Below are 13,651 nucleotides of genomic sequence, written 5' to 3'. Positions count from 1 at the left end.
TGACTCTTCTTTTAACTTTACTAAGTATAGATCTTCTTCTTGTTTAGCCTTAACATGCGCAACAAGAGAGGATTGCGCTAAGGCATAAGCAATCATACCTCCTTCTTCGATCTCATCTAATCTAATTCCACCATTTGCCAGTTTTTGCATTTCTCGACCCAAAGTTCGCCTTTGTAGTGCTATATGTGCCAAGACACTCATTGACTTCTTACTAAGTGCATTTGCTACCATATTATTTTGTCCGGGTGATAAAGGATATTGATGCCATAATCCTTCAATAACTCGAGCCACCTTCTTTGTCTCAAATTTAATTCTTTCTCTTTGAAAATGTACTTGAAGCTTTTGTGATTTGTAAACATTTCAGAATGCTCGCCATAAAGGTAGTGTCGCCATATCTTTAATGCAAACACCACTGCTGCAAGCTCCAAGTCATGTGTGGGGTAGTTCTTCTCATGATTCTTTAACTTCTTGGAAGCATAAGCAATAACTTTTCCATCTTGCATAAGAACACAACCAAGACCAAATGGAGGCATCACAATATACTGTGAACCCACCCAAACATGTCGGCAGTGTTAACACAGGTGCAGTGGTCAACCTCTTTTTTAACTCTTGAAAACTTTGCTTACAAGTGTCTGACCATTGAAACTTAACTACTTTCTGGGTCAACTTAGTTAATGGAGCTGCAATGTCATGCCCCAAGCTTGGGGAGCGCGACCGACACTCAACCGAGTGAACCCGACCGAGTAAGCCTGTTAGACACTTTCTACCCAACTTTCTTAATAAGAGATCATAAAAGTACATTACTAAGCCAATTCATTAGTTACATTATTGTTAAGTTTCAAAATACATACACCTTACGATTTAGTGGAACAAGTATCCAAAACACAACATAATCCATTGACCTTCCCAATACCCATATACAACCCACATAATGTCTATAGAGTCTCTAAGTAGATACAAAAGAAGGTGCTAAAATAGTGCCCGTAACAAGGCCCCGACTTTACCTCAAAATATGATAAGAAGGTGAACATAAGATACAAAAGATATAGGACCCTGAAATAATGTGGGGCTCACCAAGTCAGCTGGAAAGAGGGCACACCACTAGCTGCAATCAACACTATCTGCTATGGAACCACCTACATCCATTTAAAGATGTAGCATGTAACACCCCAAATTTTTTACAATATTTGCATTCTTGACTGAGCATTTTTTTTTTAACGAAGAAATATTTTACTTTGCACTTCCTAAATGTGAAATGGTCAGTATATGAAAATTTCTTACTTAGGTTGTGTTAATATTGGCAAGGAAGTTCCATGGTGTTGCTATATGTAACACTTAATATTATTTTGACGAGTTGTTATTAAATATAGTATATAATTAAGTTTTGGGTTTCCAACCTTTTGTATTTATCTAAGAATATTTAGTAGTTGAGGAATCATTTTATTTCATATCTATCCGTAAGCTCCCTATTCTTCTACTCTTCCGAAACAAAAAAAGAAGAAGAAATATCTACCTCTCTCTTTCTATCTCTATCTTTCTACTCTATCTCTCTATCTCTATCTCTCTCTATCTTTCTCCTCTGTAAGAACAAGAAGCTGAAGGTTCATAAAAAAAACATGGATTTCTACTAAATCAACACACAAAATTCGTTTTTGGTGAAGATCAAGTTGCTCCTCTTGGTAAGTTTCTATAACCCGTTTTTATACTAGACATCTACTAGTATTTTATACATATCTTTTTGTACAGAGCTCCGATTTCAGTTATCTAGGACTTTCTAAAAAGGTATTTCATAAATCTACAACTCTTATGAAGGAATCAAAATCTAATTTTGTGTTTATGTACCTGAAAAAGAGTCAGAAAGTACAGGGCAGGTGCTGTCCAGATTTTCAGTTCTTGAAATACTCCATGTACTGCTGTTAGTAAATTTAACATAACTTTTTATTCAAAATTGATATGGTAGTTATTCAAGTTTTTCTGAAACGGTAAAACATATATCTACAACTTTTATGAAGACTATAAAGTCTAGTTTGTCCATATAGATCTTCAAAACTGAGTCACAACTTAGAACTGTGATACTGTCCAGAATTTCTGTTTCAAACGTTTTTGGGTAATTTTCACCAATATCATGTTTAGTTGACTTGTTAAATCACTGAACTTATTTAGATATTTGATTATGTATTTAAGGTATATAAACCCTTGAAAAAAAACATCAAAGGAGAAGTGTTTGAGGAAGTGGACAGATTTGGTTTGTTTACAACGTTGACGATTCGAACGTCCACAAGTTGTGATTGAACTGTTTTATGGTAAAACACCAAGGTTTGTGTATAAACTTGTACTCTTTTTGCTTGCTGGAAATATGTTGAAATAACCTGATATTTTGTTTTTATTGTCTTCAATTTATATTGTTATATTCGTATTATATTAAGTCTTGTCAGAAATTTGCTAAATCGCCCATTCGTACGGATTGTTTGATCATTTTGCATTCTTGTTGGGACTTTGTCCTTCTTGTGGCAGTGATTTGGTCACTCACTTGGCATGCCTCTTGATTCGGATCTTTTGCCATCTTGACTTTGGATTTGTAGTTCGTCTTGGATTATGGAACTTGTCCGTGTTAAGTACGAACTAGGAAGCCATTTTTAATATGGTTCTTGATTCTCTTGTCTATTGGGTTTTGACCCTACTTGATTTGGGGCTTCGGTCCATCTTGATATCTGATTATGCTTAGTGTGATGGCATGACGTACATATTGGGCGAAAAATGGATAATTGGTATACTTCCTTAAATTGATAGTATACACTTTCTAGACTCTTGAGCATTGTTATTAATATTTGGAAACACTTCAAAGTTTGATATTGGTATGTTTGATATATTTGTTCACTTGTTTTAAATTATGTTAAATTGAGCTAACTATGACTGAAAAGGGGAATTGGAGAATTTAATGACTCCAAGCCTAAAGTTTATACACCACTAAGCTTTATGCTTAGCGATAGTTGTTTTCTATCGTAGGAAATGTTCGGGATGAAATCTGAAGATGGCCAGGGTGAATTAGTCTTTTGGAAGAACTTATGAAGATCACATTTGCATATGCACCTTGGTTTTGCATAGTTTTGGGACGTATACATGATGTACAGGATATACAAAATATATATGTATATATATATATATATATATATATATATATATATATATATATATATATATATGTATGTATATGTCACACTTATGTTATTTGGAGGCTTGTTGGTTTTTAAAGACCAAAAAAATCTTGTAACTTGAATTTGTAACCTACTTTATTGTATTAGGGTATTTTAACGGCTCAGGTCTTGTAATATGCTGAATTTACACTTTGTCTTGTAAATATGTAGAAAAGGAGAAAACTAGTTTCCCTTTCTTTATACCCGATAGTTAAAATTTATGTATAATACAAACTTGCAGTGATTTTGAATGAGTGTATAAATTTGTTAGAAGGTTGTTTTAATCTCTTGATTGCTCAAGAAGGGTTATATCACCCTGTGTTAATATTTTGACATTGTATTTTATTTTAAATAAAATTATGGTGTATGTTAAAAAAAGATATTGCACTTTGAACCTTTTCGCATGGGCCTATTTCCGCTACTAAATTACTTTGGATATTTTTATTAATATCTCTTTTAATATTTTGTAAGTAGGGAATTAGATTTGTTTCTTAAGTAGTAGCCTCCCAAAGGGGTTGCTACAAGTTTTGGTATCAGAGCCACGGCTTGTGATTCTAGGATTTGTTTTGTTGTGATAGTACGTAGTATTTGTTGTTATTTTTTTTTTTTGAAAATGACTTGGAGTTTATAAATTTTTGCATACTTGTTTAATTTAATTTATTGGATTCTGTGTGCACGTGCATCATGTACATGTCCCTAATGCAGTGTGATCTTATCTTTTATAGGAATTTTAATATGGCCTCTTCTTCGAATAGAGCTGTTGAATCCGTTGATGAAAGTCAGGCTCAGCATAATGTCATGCCTCACCTTCAGGGAGAAAATGAGGAACCCTTGCCTGACCTAAATCATCCTCGTGTTAGTGGAAATGAAGTGGGCAGTAATCCAAGAGCAATGAGTCATAATACTCCATTTATGACTCCTCCATTCCAGCAAATGACTGAGTTCTTTCGTCACTTGGCTGGGACAAGGTCAGAACCTAGTGAAATGAATTTTGAGAAGATGAGAAAAATGGGCGGAGTTGAATTTGAAGGCACTACAGATCCCACGGTAGCTGAACAATGACTCGAGCGCATGGAGAGGGTCTTTGAACAACTGGAGTGTACTAATGCTTCCAAATTTAAGTATGCTATCTCTCTTTTACAAAAAGACGCCTATGATTGGTGGGTAAGTGTGCTAAATGCTAAAGCAAAACCTCCGGTGCTGACTTGGGATGACTTTGTGAAATTATTTCGTGCAAAATATGTTCCCCCTGTCTATTGTGATGCTAAAAAGAAAGAGTTTTTGAATTTAAGACAAGGAAGTATGTCTATTGCAGAATATCAACAAAACTTTCTCAGGCTTTCTCGCTATGCTAAAGGTATTATTGATGGTGAAAGAGACAAGTGCAGAAGATTTGAAGAAGGTTTGAATGGTTACATTCGAAAATCAGTGGCAATCTTACAACTTGATGTTTTTTCCAAGCTGATTTCAGCTGCTCTTACTTAGGAAAGAATTGACAAGGAAGAAGCTAGTAGGAGAGAAAACAGGTTTAGGAAGGGTAATTCAGATTATGGCGGTCCATCCAAAAAGGGAAAGTTTGATTATTCCAAGACTGAGAGTACACATAAATCATTACATCATAAGCAGAATAAGTCGAATTTTTCTACTGCCAGTACTCCACGTTATGGCCAAGGCAAAACTCATACCCCTACTTGTGCACAGTGCGGGAAGAATCATTATGGTGCCTGTAGACGAGCTTCCGGTGCTTGCTTTAATTGTGGAAGTATGGATCATAAAGTGAAGGATTGTCCTAATCCTAATCCTTTTTTCGTATTCACATACAGAGGGATCAGTTCAAAAGCCTGCCACTATTCATTCTCAAGCTAATAGCAGTGCTAGACCTCGAAATATGCAAGCAGCGGGTTCGAGTGGAGCTAATCAGGCTGGTGGGTCAAGAGCTGCTGCACGAGTTTATGCTATGAGACAGAAGAATGACCAGGATGGCCCAGGCGTGGTTACTGGTAAATTTCACTTATTTGGCATATCTGTTGTTACACTATTTGATCCTGGATCTTCGCACTCTTATGTTTGCTCATCACTTGCATTTTCTGATACTGTTAAATCTGGGAGACTTGACTTTGATGTGCTGGTCACGAGTCCATTAGGTCATCAGGCTGTTGTTAACAGGATTTACCGAGATTGTCCATTCATGATTCAAAATCTGGTCTTCCCTGCCGACTTGCTTGAAATGCCCTTCCAAGACTATGATGTTATTGTTGGCATGGATTGGCTCCATAGACACCACGTAGTGGTTGATTGTAGGTTGAAGCAAGTGACATTTAGAACTCCTGCACATTCACACATAGTAGTTCAATGAGAAAGATCATTGGTATCTAATATTATTTCAGCGGTCTTGTCAAGGAAAATGATTTGTCAAGGTTGTGATGCCTATCTTGCTCATATAGTCGATACACGATTGGGGAGTCCAAGTCTTAAGGACATACCAACTGTGTGCGACTTTCCTGATGTATTTCCTGATGATCTTCCTGGGTTGCCTCCAGAAAGGGAGATTGAATTTCCTATAGATCTTGTCCCGGGAACTACCCCTATTTCTATCGCTCCTTATAGAATGGCTCCAGCTGAATTAAAAGAGTTGAAGGCTCAATTGCAAGAACTTCTTGAGAAAGGTTTCATCCGTCCCAGTATTTCACCTTGGGGAGCTCCTGTTTTATTTGTGAAAAAGAAAGATGGCACTCTTAGGCTTTGCATTGATTACCGACAGCTGAACAAGGTAACAATCAAGAACAAATACCCACTGCCTAGAATCGATGACTTGTTTGACCAACTGAAGGGTGCCAGCTTATTCTCAAAAATTGACTTGAGGTCTGGATATTATCAGTTGCGTGTGAGGGAGCAAGATGTTCCTAAAACTGCTTTTAGGACCAGGTATGGCCATTATGAATTTTTGGTAATGCCATTTGGTTTAACAAATGCTCCTGCCGGATTTATGGATCTAATGAACCGTATATTCAAGCCTTATCTCGATCAATTTGTGGTAGTGTTTATTGATGACATTTTAGTCTATTCCAAGAATAGAGAAGATCATGATAAGCATATCCGAATTGTCATGCAAATTCTAATCTACGCTAAGCTTTCCAAATGTGAATTTTGGCTGAATGAAGTGGCATTTTTGGGGCACATTGTATCATCTGAAGGTGTGAAGGTTGATCCTAGTAAGATTCAAGCTATTGTTGATTGGAAACTCCCTAAAACTCCAACTGAGATAAGAAGTTTCTTGGGTTTAGCAGGATACTACAGAAGGTTTGTGAAGGGCTTCTCTATTATAGCTTCTCCTTTAACCAAACTTTTGGGGAAAGATACTAAGTTTGTATGGGATGACAAGTGTCAAGAGAGCTTTGAAAAGCTCAAATCCTTGTTGACACAAGCTCCAATACTTTCTTTGCCAGCTTGAAGGAAAAGATTATGTGGTATACAGTGATGCATCTCATCGTGGCTTGGGTTGTGTTTTGATGCAAGAAGGGAAAGTAATTGCTTATGCCTCTCGAAAGTTGAAATCACATGAGTTAAATTATCCCACTCACGATCTTGAACTTGCTGCCATTGTTTTTGCCTTAAAAATTTGGAGGCATTACTTGTACGGAGAGAAGTGTCACATATTTACTGATCACAAGAGTTTGAAGTACTTGGGTACACAAAAAGAGTTAAACTTGAGACAACGTAGATGGATTGAACTCATCAAAGATTATGATTGCACGATTGATTATCATCCTGGTAAAGCCAATGTGGTTGCAAATGCGTTGAGTCGCAATTCCCTTGCAAGTTTAACTCTAAGTCATTTGCCTTTGCTTCTTGAATTAAGAGCCATGAATGTTTGCCTTTCATTTAATTCTAATGGTTCTATCATTGCTAATTTGCAAGTCAAGCCAGTCTTACTTGAGCAAGTCCAAGAAGCACAGAAGTTAGATGAGAAGCTGGTGAAACGGGTTGAAGAAGTCCAAAATGGAAGAGAATCAAATTTTTCATTAAGGAAAGATGGTACCTTATTTTATAAAAATAGGTTGTGTGTTCCTAATGATGATGAATTGAGAAAGCAGATCTTAATTGAAGCACATAGTTCACCTTATGCAATGCATCCTGGAGGTACTAAAATGTATCGGACCATTAAGGAACACTATTGGTGGAGTGGTATGAAGAAAGACATTGCAGAGTTCATTTCTAAATGCTTGGTATGTCAACAAATAAAAGCCGAACATCAAGTCCTAGCTGGTTTACTGCAACCTTTGTCAATACCTGAATGGAAATGGGAAAGGATAACGATGGACTTTGTTTCTGGACTTCCACGTACTCAAAGAAATCATGACGCAATTTGGGTCATTGTAGATAGACTAACTAAGAGTGCTCATTTCTTGGCAATCAGAATGGACTACTCACTGGAACGTTTAGCAGAATTGTACATTAATGAGATTGTGAAGCTGCATGGAATCCCTGTTTCTATTGTGTCTGATAGAGATCCGAGGTTTACATCCAGATTTTGGTCTAGTCTGCAAGAAACTTTGGGTTCCAGGTTGAATTTTAGCACCGCTTTCCATCCACAAACAGATGACCAGTCTGAAAGGGTAATACAAATCTTGGAGGATATGCTTCGAGCCTGCATTATTGAGTTTAAGGGTAGTTGGGACAAACATTTGGCCCTAATAGAATTTGCTTACAATAATAGCTACCAATCAAGCATAGGCATACCTCCTTATGAAGCTTTATATGGGAGAAAATGTAGAACGCCTCTTTGTTGGAATGAGGTTGGTGAAAGAAAATTTGTGGGTCCTGAGATTGTGCAACAAACTGAAGATAAGGTAAAAATCATCAAGGATCGTTTGAAAATTTCTTCAGACAGACAAAAGTCCTATGCTGATCTTAAAAGACGTGAAATTGAGCATCAGGTGGGCGATAAGGTATTTTTAAAGGTATCTCCATGGAAGAAGATTATGAGATTTGGCCAAAAAGGTAAACTTAGTCCTCGATTTATTGGACCTTATGAAATACTTGAAAGAATTGGTCCGGTTGCATATAAGCTAGCTTTGCCACCTGAATTAGGTAAGATCCACAACGTCTTTCATGTTTCTATGCTTCAAAAATACCGCTCAGATCCATCTCATGTTCTTCCTATTGAGTCTATTGAGGTTAATCTTGATTTGACATATGAAGAAGAACCAATTCAAATCTTAGCGCGGGAGATAAAAGAGCTTAGAAAAAAGAGAATCCCATTAGTGAAAGTTCTTTGGAGAAATCATTCAGGCGAAGAAGCTACCTGGGAGCGAGAAGAGGATATGCGAGTTCAATATCCACATTTGTTTCGGGACTAGTACAAGGTAAATTTCGAGACGAAATTTTTTTAGGGAGAGAGAGTTGTAACACTCCAAAATTTTTACAATATTTGCATTCTTGATTGAGCATTTTTTTTAACGAGGAAATATTTTACTTTGCACTTCCTAAATGTGAAATGGTCAGTATATGAAAATTTCTTACTTAGGTTGTGTTAATATTGGCAAGGAAGTTCCATGGTGTTGCTATATGTAACACTTAATATTATTTTGACGAGTTGTTATTAAATATAGTATATAATTAAGTTTTGGGTTTCCAACCTTTTGTATTTATCTAAGAATATTTAGTAGTTGAGGAATCATTTTATTTCATATCTATCCGTAAGCTCCCTATTCTTCTACTCTTCCGAAACAAAAAAAGAAGAAGAAATATCTACCTCTCTCTTTCTATCTCTATCTTTCTACTCTATCTCTCTATCTCTATCTCTCTCTATCTTTCTCCTCTGTAAGAACAAGAAACTGAAGGTTCATAAAAAAAAACCATGGATTTCTACTAAATCAACACACAAAATTCATTTTTGGTGAAGATCAAGTTGCTCCTCTTGGTAAGTTTCTATAACCCGTTTTTATACTAGACATCTACTAGTATTTTCTACATATCTTTTTGTACAGAGCTCCGATTTCAGTGATCTAGGACTTTCAGTGATCTAGGACTTTGTGGTTATGTACCTGAAAAAGAGTCAGAAAGTACAGGGCAGGTGCTGTCCAGATTTTCAGTTCTTGAAATACTCCATGTACTGCTGTTAGTAAATTTAGCATAACCTTTTGTTAAAAATTGATATGGTAGTGATTCAAGATGTTATGAAACGTTAAGACATAGATCTACAACTTTTATGAAGACTATAAAGTTTAGTTTGTCCGTATAGATCTTCAAAACTGAGTCACAACGTAGAACAGTGATACTGTCCAGAATTTCTGTTTCAAACGTTTTTGGGTAATTTTCACCAATATCATGTTTAGTTGACTTGTTAAATCACTGAACTTATTTAGATATTTGATTATGTACTTAAGGTATATAAACCCTTGAAAAAAAACATCAAAGGAGAAGTGTTTGAGGAAGTGGACAGATTTGGTTTGTTTACGGCGTTGACGATTCGAACGTCCCCAAGTTGTGATTGAACTGTTTTATGGTAAAATACCAAGGTTTGTGTATAAACTTGTACTCTTTTTGCTTGCTGGAAATATGTTAAAATAACCTGATATTTTGTTTTTATTGTCTTCAATTTATATTGTTATATTCGTATTATATTAAGTCTTGTCAGAAATTTGCTAAATCGCTCATTCGTACGGATTGTTTGATCATTTTGCATTCTTGTTGGGACTTTGTCCTTCTTGTGGCCGTGATTTGGTCACTCACTTGGCATGTCTCTTGATTCGGATCTTTTGCCATCTTGACTTTGGATTTGTAGTTCATCTTGGATTATGGAACTTGTCCGTGTTAAGTACGAATTAGGAAGCCATTTTTAATATGGTTCTTGATTCTCTTGTCTATTGGGTTTTGACCCTACTTGATTTGGGGCTTCGGTCCATCTTGATATCTGATTATGCTTAGTGTGATGGCATGACGTACATATGGGCGAAAAATGGATGTTTGGTATACTTCCTTAAATTGATAGTATACACTTTCTAGACTCTTGAGCATTGTTATTAATATTTGGAAACACTTCAAAGTTTGATATTGGTATGTTTGATATATTTGTTCACTTGTTTTAAATTATGTTAAATTGAGCTAACTATGACTGAAAAGGGGAATTGGAGAATTTAATGACTCCAAGCCTAAAGTTTATACACCACTAAGCTTTATGCTTAGCGATAGTTGTTTTCTATCGTAGCAAATGTTCGGGATGAAATCTGAAGATGGCCAGGGTGAATTAGTCTTTTGGAAGAACTTATGAAGATCACATTTGCATATGCACCTTGGTTTTGCATAGTTTTGGGACGTATACATGATGTACAAGATATATATATATATATATATATATATATATATATATATATATATATATATGTCACACATGTTATTTGGAGGCTTGTTGATTTTTAAAGACCAAAAAAAATCTTGTAACTTGAATTTGTAACCTACTTTATTGTATTAGGGTATTTTAACGACTCAGGTCTTGTAATATGCTGAATTTACACTTTGTCTTGTAAATATGTAGAAAAGGAGAAAACTAGTTTTCCTTTCTTTATACCCGATAGTTAAAATTTATGTATAATACAAACTTGCAGTGATTTTGAATGAGTGTATAAATTTGTTAGAAGGTTGTTTTAATCTCTTGATTTCTCAAGAAGGGTTATATCACCCTGTGTTAATATTTTGACATTGTATTTTATTTTAAATAAAATTATGGTGTATGTTAAAAAAAATATTGCACTTTGAACCTTTTCGCATGGGCCTATTTCCGCTACTAAATTACTTTGGATATTTTTATTAATATCTCTTTTAATATTTTGTAAGTAGGGAATTAGATTTGTTTCTTAAGTAGTAGCCTCCCAAAGGGGTTGCTACATAGCATCCCCGGCAAAAGGGACATTAGTGCTATCAAATAGTCCTAGTATATAAAGCTCAACACCAGTCTTAATAGAATAAACAACAAAACAAAGAGGAAGCAGTCATGATTTACAATAAGAGCTTCAAACAAATACCAAAACATCAAGTAAGGATTACATAAGTTCTCAAGTCATTTTTCATTTTATTTGGTTGGTAATCTTTAGTGTCATGTGCCACAATCCATAATACCACCGTGTTCCTACACGAAGTCCGATCTCGACCCGATCGGCTAGGTCATCTCATTTGTGATATCACATATATCCACAATTTCAATCAATTATTTCCAGCACAGTTACCACCAGGTGTGCGGTATGGTGTTCGATCACGGCCCGATCGTCTAGGTCATCTCACTTAAGACATCATCCCTTTCAATCGTTCATTTCAATTCACATTTCCTTCCTATCTTTCAATACATGGCACGAGTGTCCTCATTTATTAAGTCGTTATTGGCTCTTGGCCGTATCTTACAATGCAAGTTTCCCTTTCTATACATTCAAATTACATTATCATCAACATCCATAAAGCCTATCATATAAGGCACTGCACACATAAGGGAAAAGCTTGGAAAATCTTAATCACACGGAGGCTTTTCATACAAATTAGTATAACAAGCTTTATTCGATTCTTGACATGAATTCTTGACCTTTATCAACACATATTCCACATTTTAAACACATTCTCAAATCGCATGACGATATGATAAACATTTAGAACAATTACTGAACATGAATCTTTCAACACAACACATTAGGGCAGCCAATTCTAGTAAGATCAATTTAGGGACTTACACCAACTTCACGAACACTAGGGGTTCGACTCTAAAAAGAAGGGGGTTTAGCTATACAAACCTCAATTGAGCTCTTAAAACTTTAAGATGATCCGGAATTTAGCAACTTCAATCTATTTTAATAATATAGCAAAATTGAACCCAAAATTAGAAAAACGACCGTAATTCTAGCTCACTTGAGCATTCTATCAAACACTTTATGTGTGTATTAAGGTTCATGGACCTTTTTATGAAGTACTACACCAACCCATACCCCATTCTTTACTATTTTAGCTCACATTCTTCCTACATTCTTTCACCACCTATGCATGCAAAATAAATAACCCTCATACCCATGAGCCATTTTGCTAATTACCCATTTTTAGTAGAAATTTTGAAATAAGAGATAGGGCATAAATTCTTACCTTTAAGGTGAAGACTTAGTGAACTTTACTTGACAATCTTCAAGGTTTCTAGCAAAGATTAAGTAATTTTTTGATGAAGAACCCCTTCTCCCTCTAGGACCCTCTTCCTCACTCTAAAGGTATTAGAAAATAGGCTTAAAATGAGCTATAACATATGATATATCGACATAGGATAGGGTTTAAAATTAGAAATTTGGAGCACCGAATCAGATCTGCAGTCGCATATGCGACCGCATAATGGTTATGCGGTCCGTGAAACGACCGCAAAAAGTAGCCCTCAGGGACCTGAATTTTCTGCCTCGGTCTGCGGCGAATATGCGGTCCGCAGACCTGTTCTGCGATCGCATAATGTGCCACAGAACCTCCCTTCACAAAAGTACAAGAATGGTTATGCGGCCAAAGTACGACCCACGAAATGGTTATGCGATCACATAATTGGCCACGAAAACAGACCTCAAAATTGGACAAAAAGACTGCCTCACTCTGCGACCAAAATGCGGTCCGCAGAGTGATTATGCGGCCGCATAATAGGCCATAGAAACACACACTTCTGCAAGACATTTTCCTTTAACTCAATAACGTACTGTTCAATCCAAAAAGTCCGAACGACGGCGATCTTTTTCTACTATTAGAACACATAAATCTAACTTGGCACCACAAAATTCTGGATTTTAGGTAAAATTTCACGGGACCTTACATACAAGTGAGGAAAATACCTCTACAAACCTTTTATAGTAGCCAACTAATCCCAAGAAATTCCTGATTTCGATTGGCGTTATCGGCCTTGGCCAGTTCTTGAATGCTTCTGTCTTCTGAGGATCTACTTTTATGCCTTCACTAGATATCACGTGACCTAAGAATGCCACTGACTGTAATCGGAACTCACATTTTGAAAACTTGGCATAAAGCTCATTCTCCTTCAAGATCTGCAAGGCTATCCTGAGGTGTTCTGTATGCTTATCCTTGATCATAGAGTATACCAAAATATCATCTATAAACACGATAATAAAGGTACCAAGGAATGACTTGAAAACTCTTTTCATGAGGTCCATAAATACAGCTAGAACATTTGTCAATCCGAAGGACAATACTAGAAATTCATAATGCCCATAGCGAGTACACTACAACAAATTCGATCTAAGGCCACACTTATTTTAAACAACCCCTGAAAGCATTGCTAAAGGTATCTATGGGCACGCTTTTATCTGTATGGCCTTTATTACGGTTACTAAGCAATGCTTCTAAAACATTCTCTTTTAATAGAAAGGGCACACCGCTTAAGCGTTGCCAAATCATAGGACATAGGGGAACACTTACTGACATATACTACTACGCCT

The 13,651-nt window shown here is 36.1% G+C and overlaps 2 protein-coding genes across 2 annotated transcripts; one reads left to right on the top strand and one right to left on the bottom strand.

Moving 5' to 3' along the window:
- The first annotated feature begins 4,265 nt into the window (after nt 1–4,265).
- Nucleotides 4,266–5,550, top strand: LOC138890290 (uncharacterized). The gene is made up of 3 exons (XM_070173665.1): nt 4,266–4,625; nt 4,680–4,935; nt 5,018–5,550. Exons 1-3 carry the CDS (start codon nt 4,266–4,268, stop codon nt 5,548–5,550), a joined length of 1,149 nt encoding a protein of 382 aa, XP_070029766.1.
- Nucleotides 5,551–12,316: 6,766 nt separating this feature from the next.
- LOC138890289 (uncharacterized mitochondrial protein AtMg00860-like) lies at nt 12,317–13,366 on the bottom strand. Its single transcript, XM_070173664.1, has 2 exons — nt 13,031–13,366; nt 12,317–12,427 (listed from the first exon to the last, which is right to left on the bottom strand). The coding sequence occupies exons 1-2, from the start codon at nt 13,364–13,366 to the stop codon at nt 12,317–12,319; spliced, it is 447 nt and encodes a 148-aa protein (XP_070029765.1).
- Nucleotides 13,367–13,651: the final 285 nt, after the last annotated feature.

Source organism: Nicotiana sylvestris, chromosome 4 (genome assembly GCF_000393655.2).
Source record: "Nicotiana sylvestris chromosome 4, ASM39365v2, whole genome shotgun sequence".
Taxonomy (NCBI): domain Eukaryota; kingdom Viridiplantae; phylum Streptophyta; class Magnoliopsida; order Solanales; family Solanaceae; genus Nicotiana; species Nicotiana sylvestris.
This window is presented reverse-complemented; position numbering and strand designations above follow the sequence as displayed.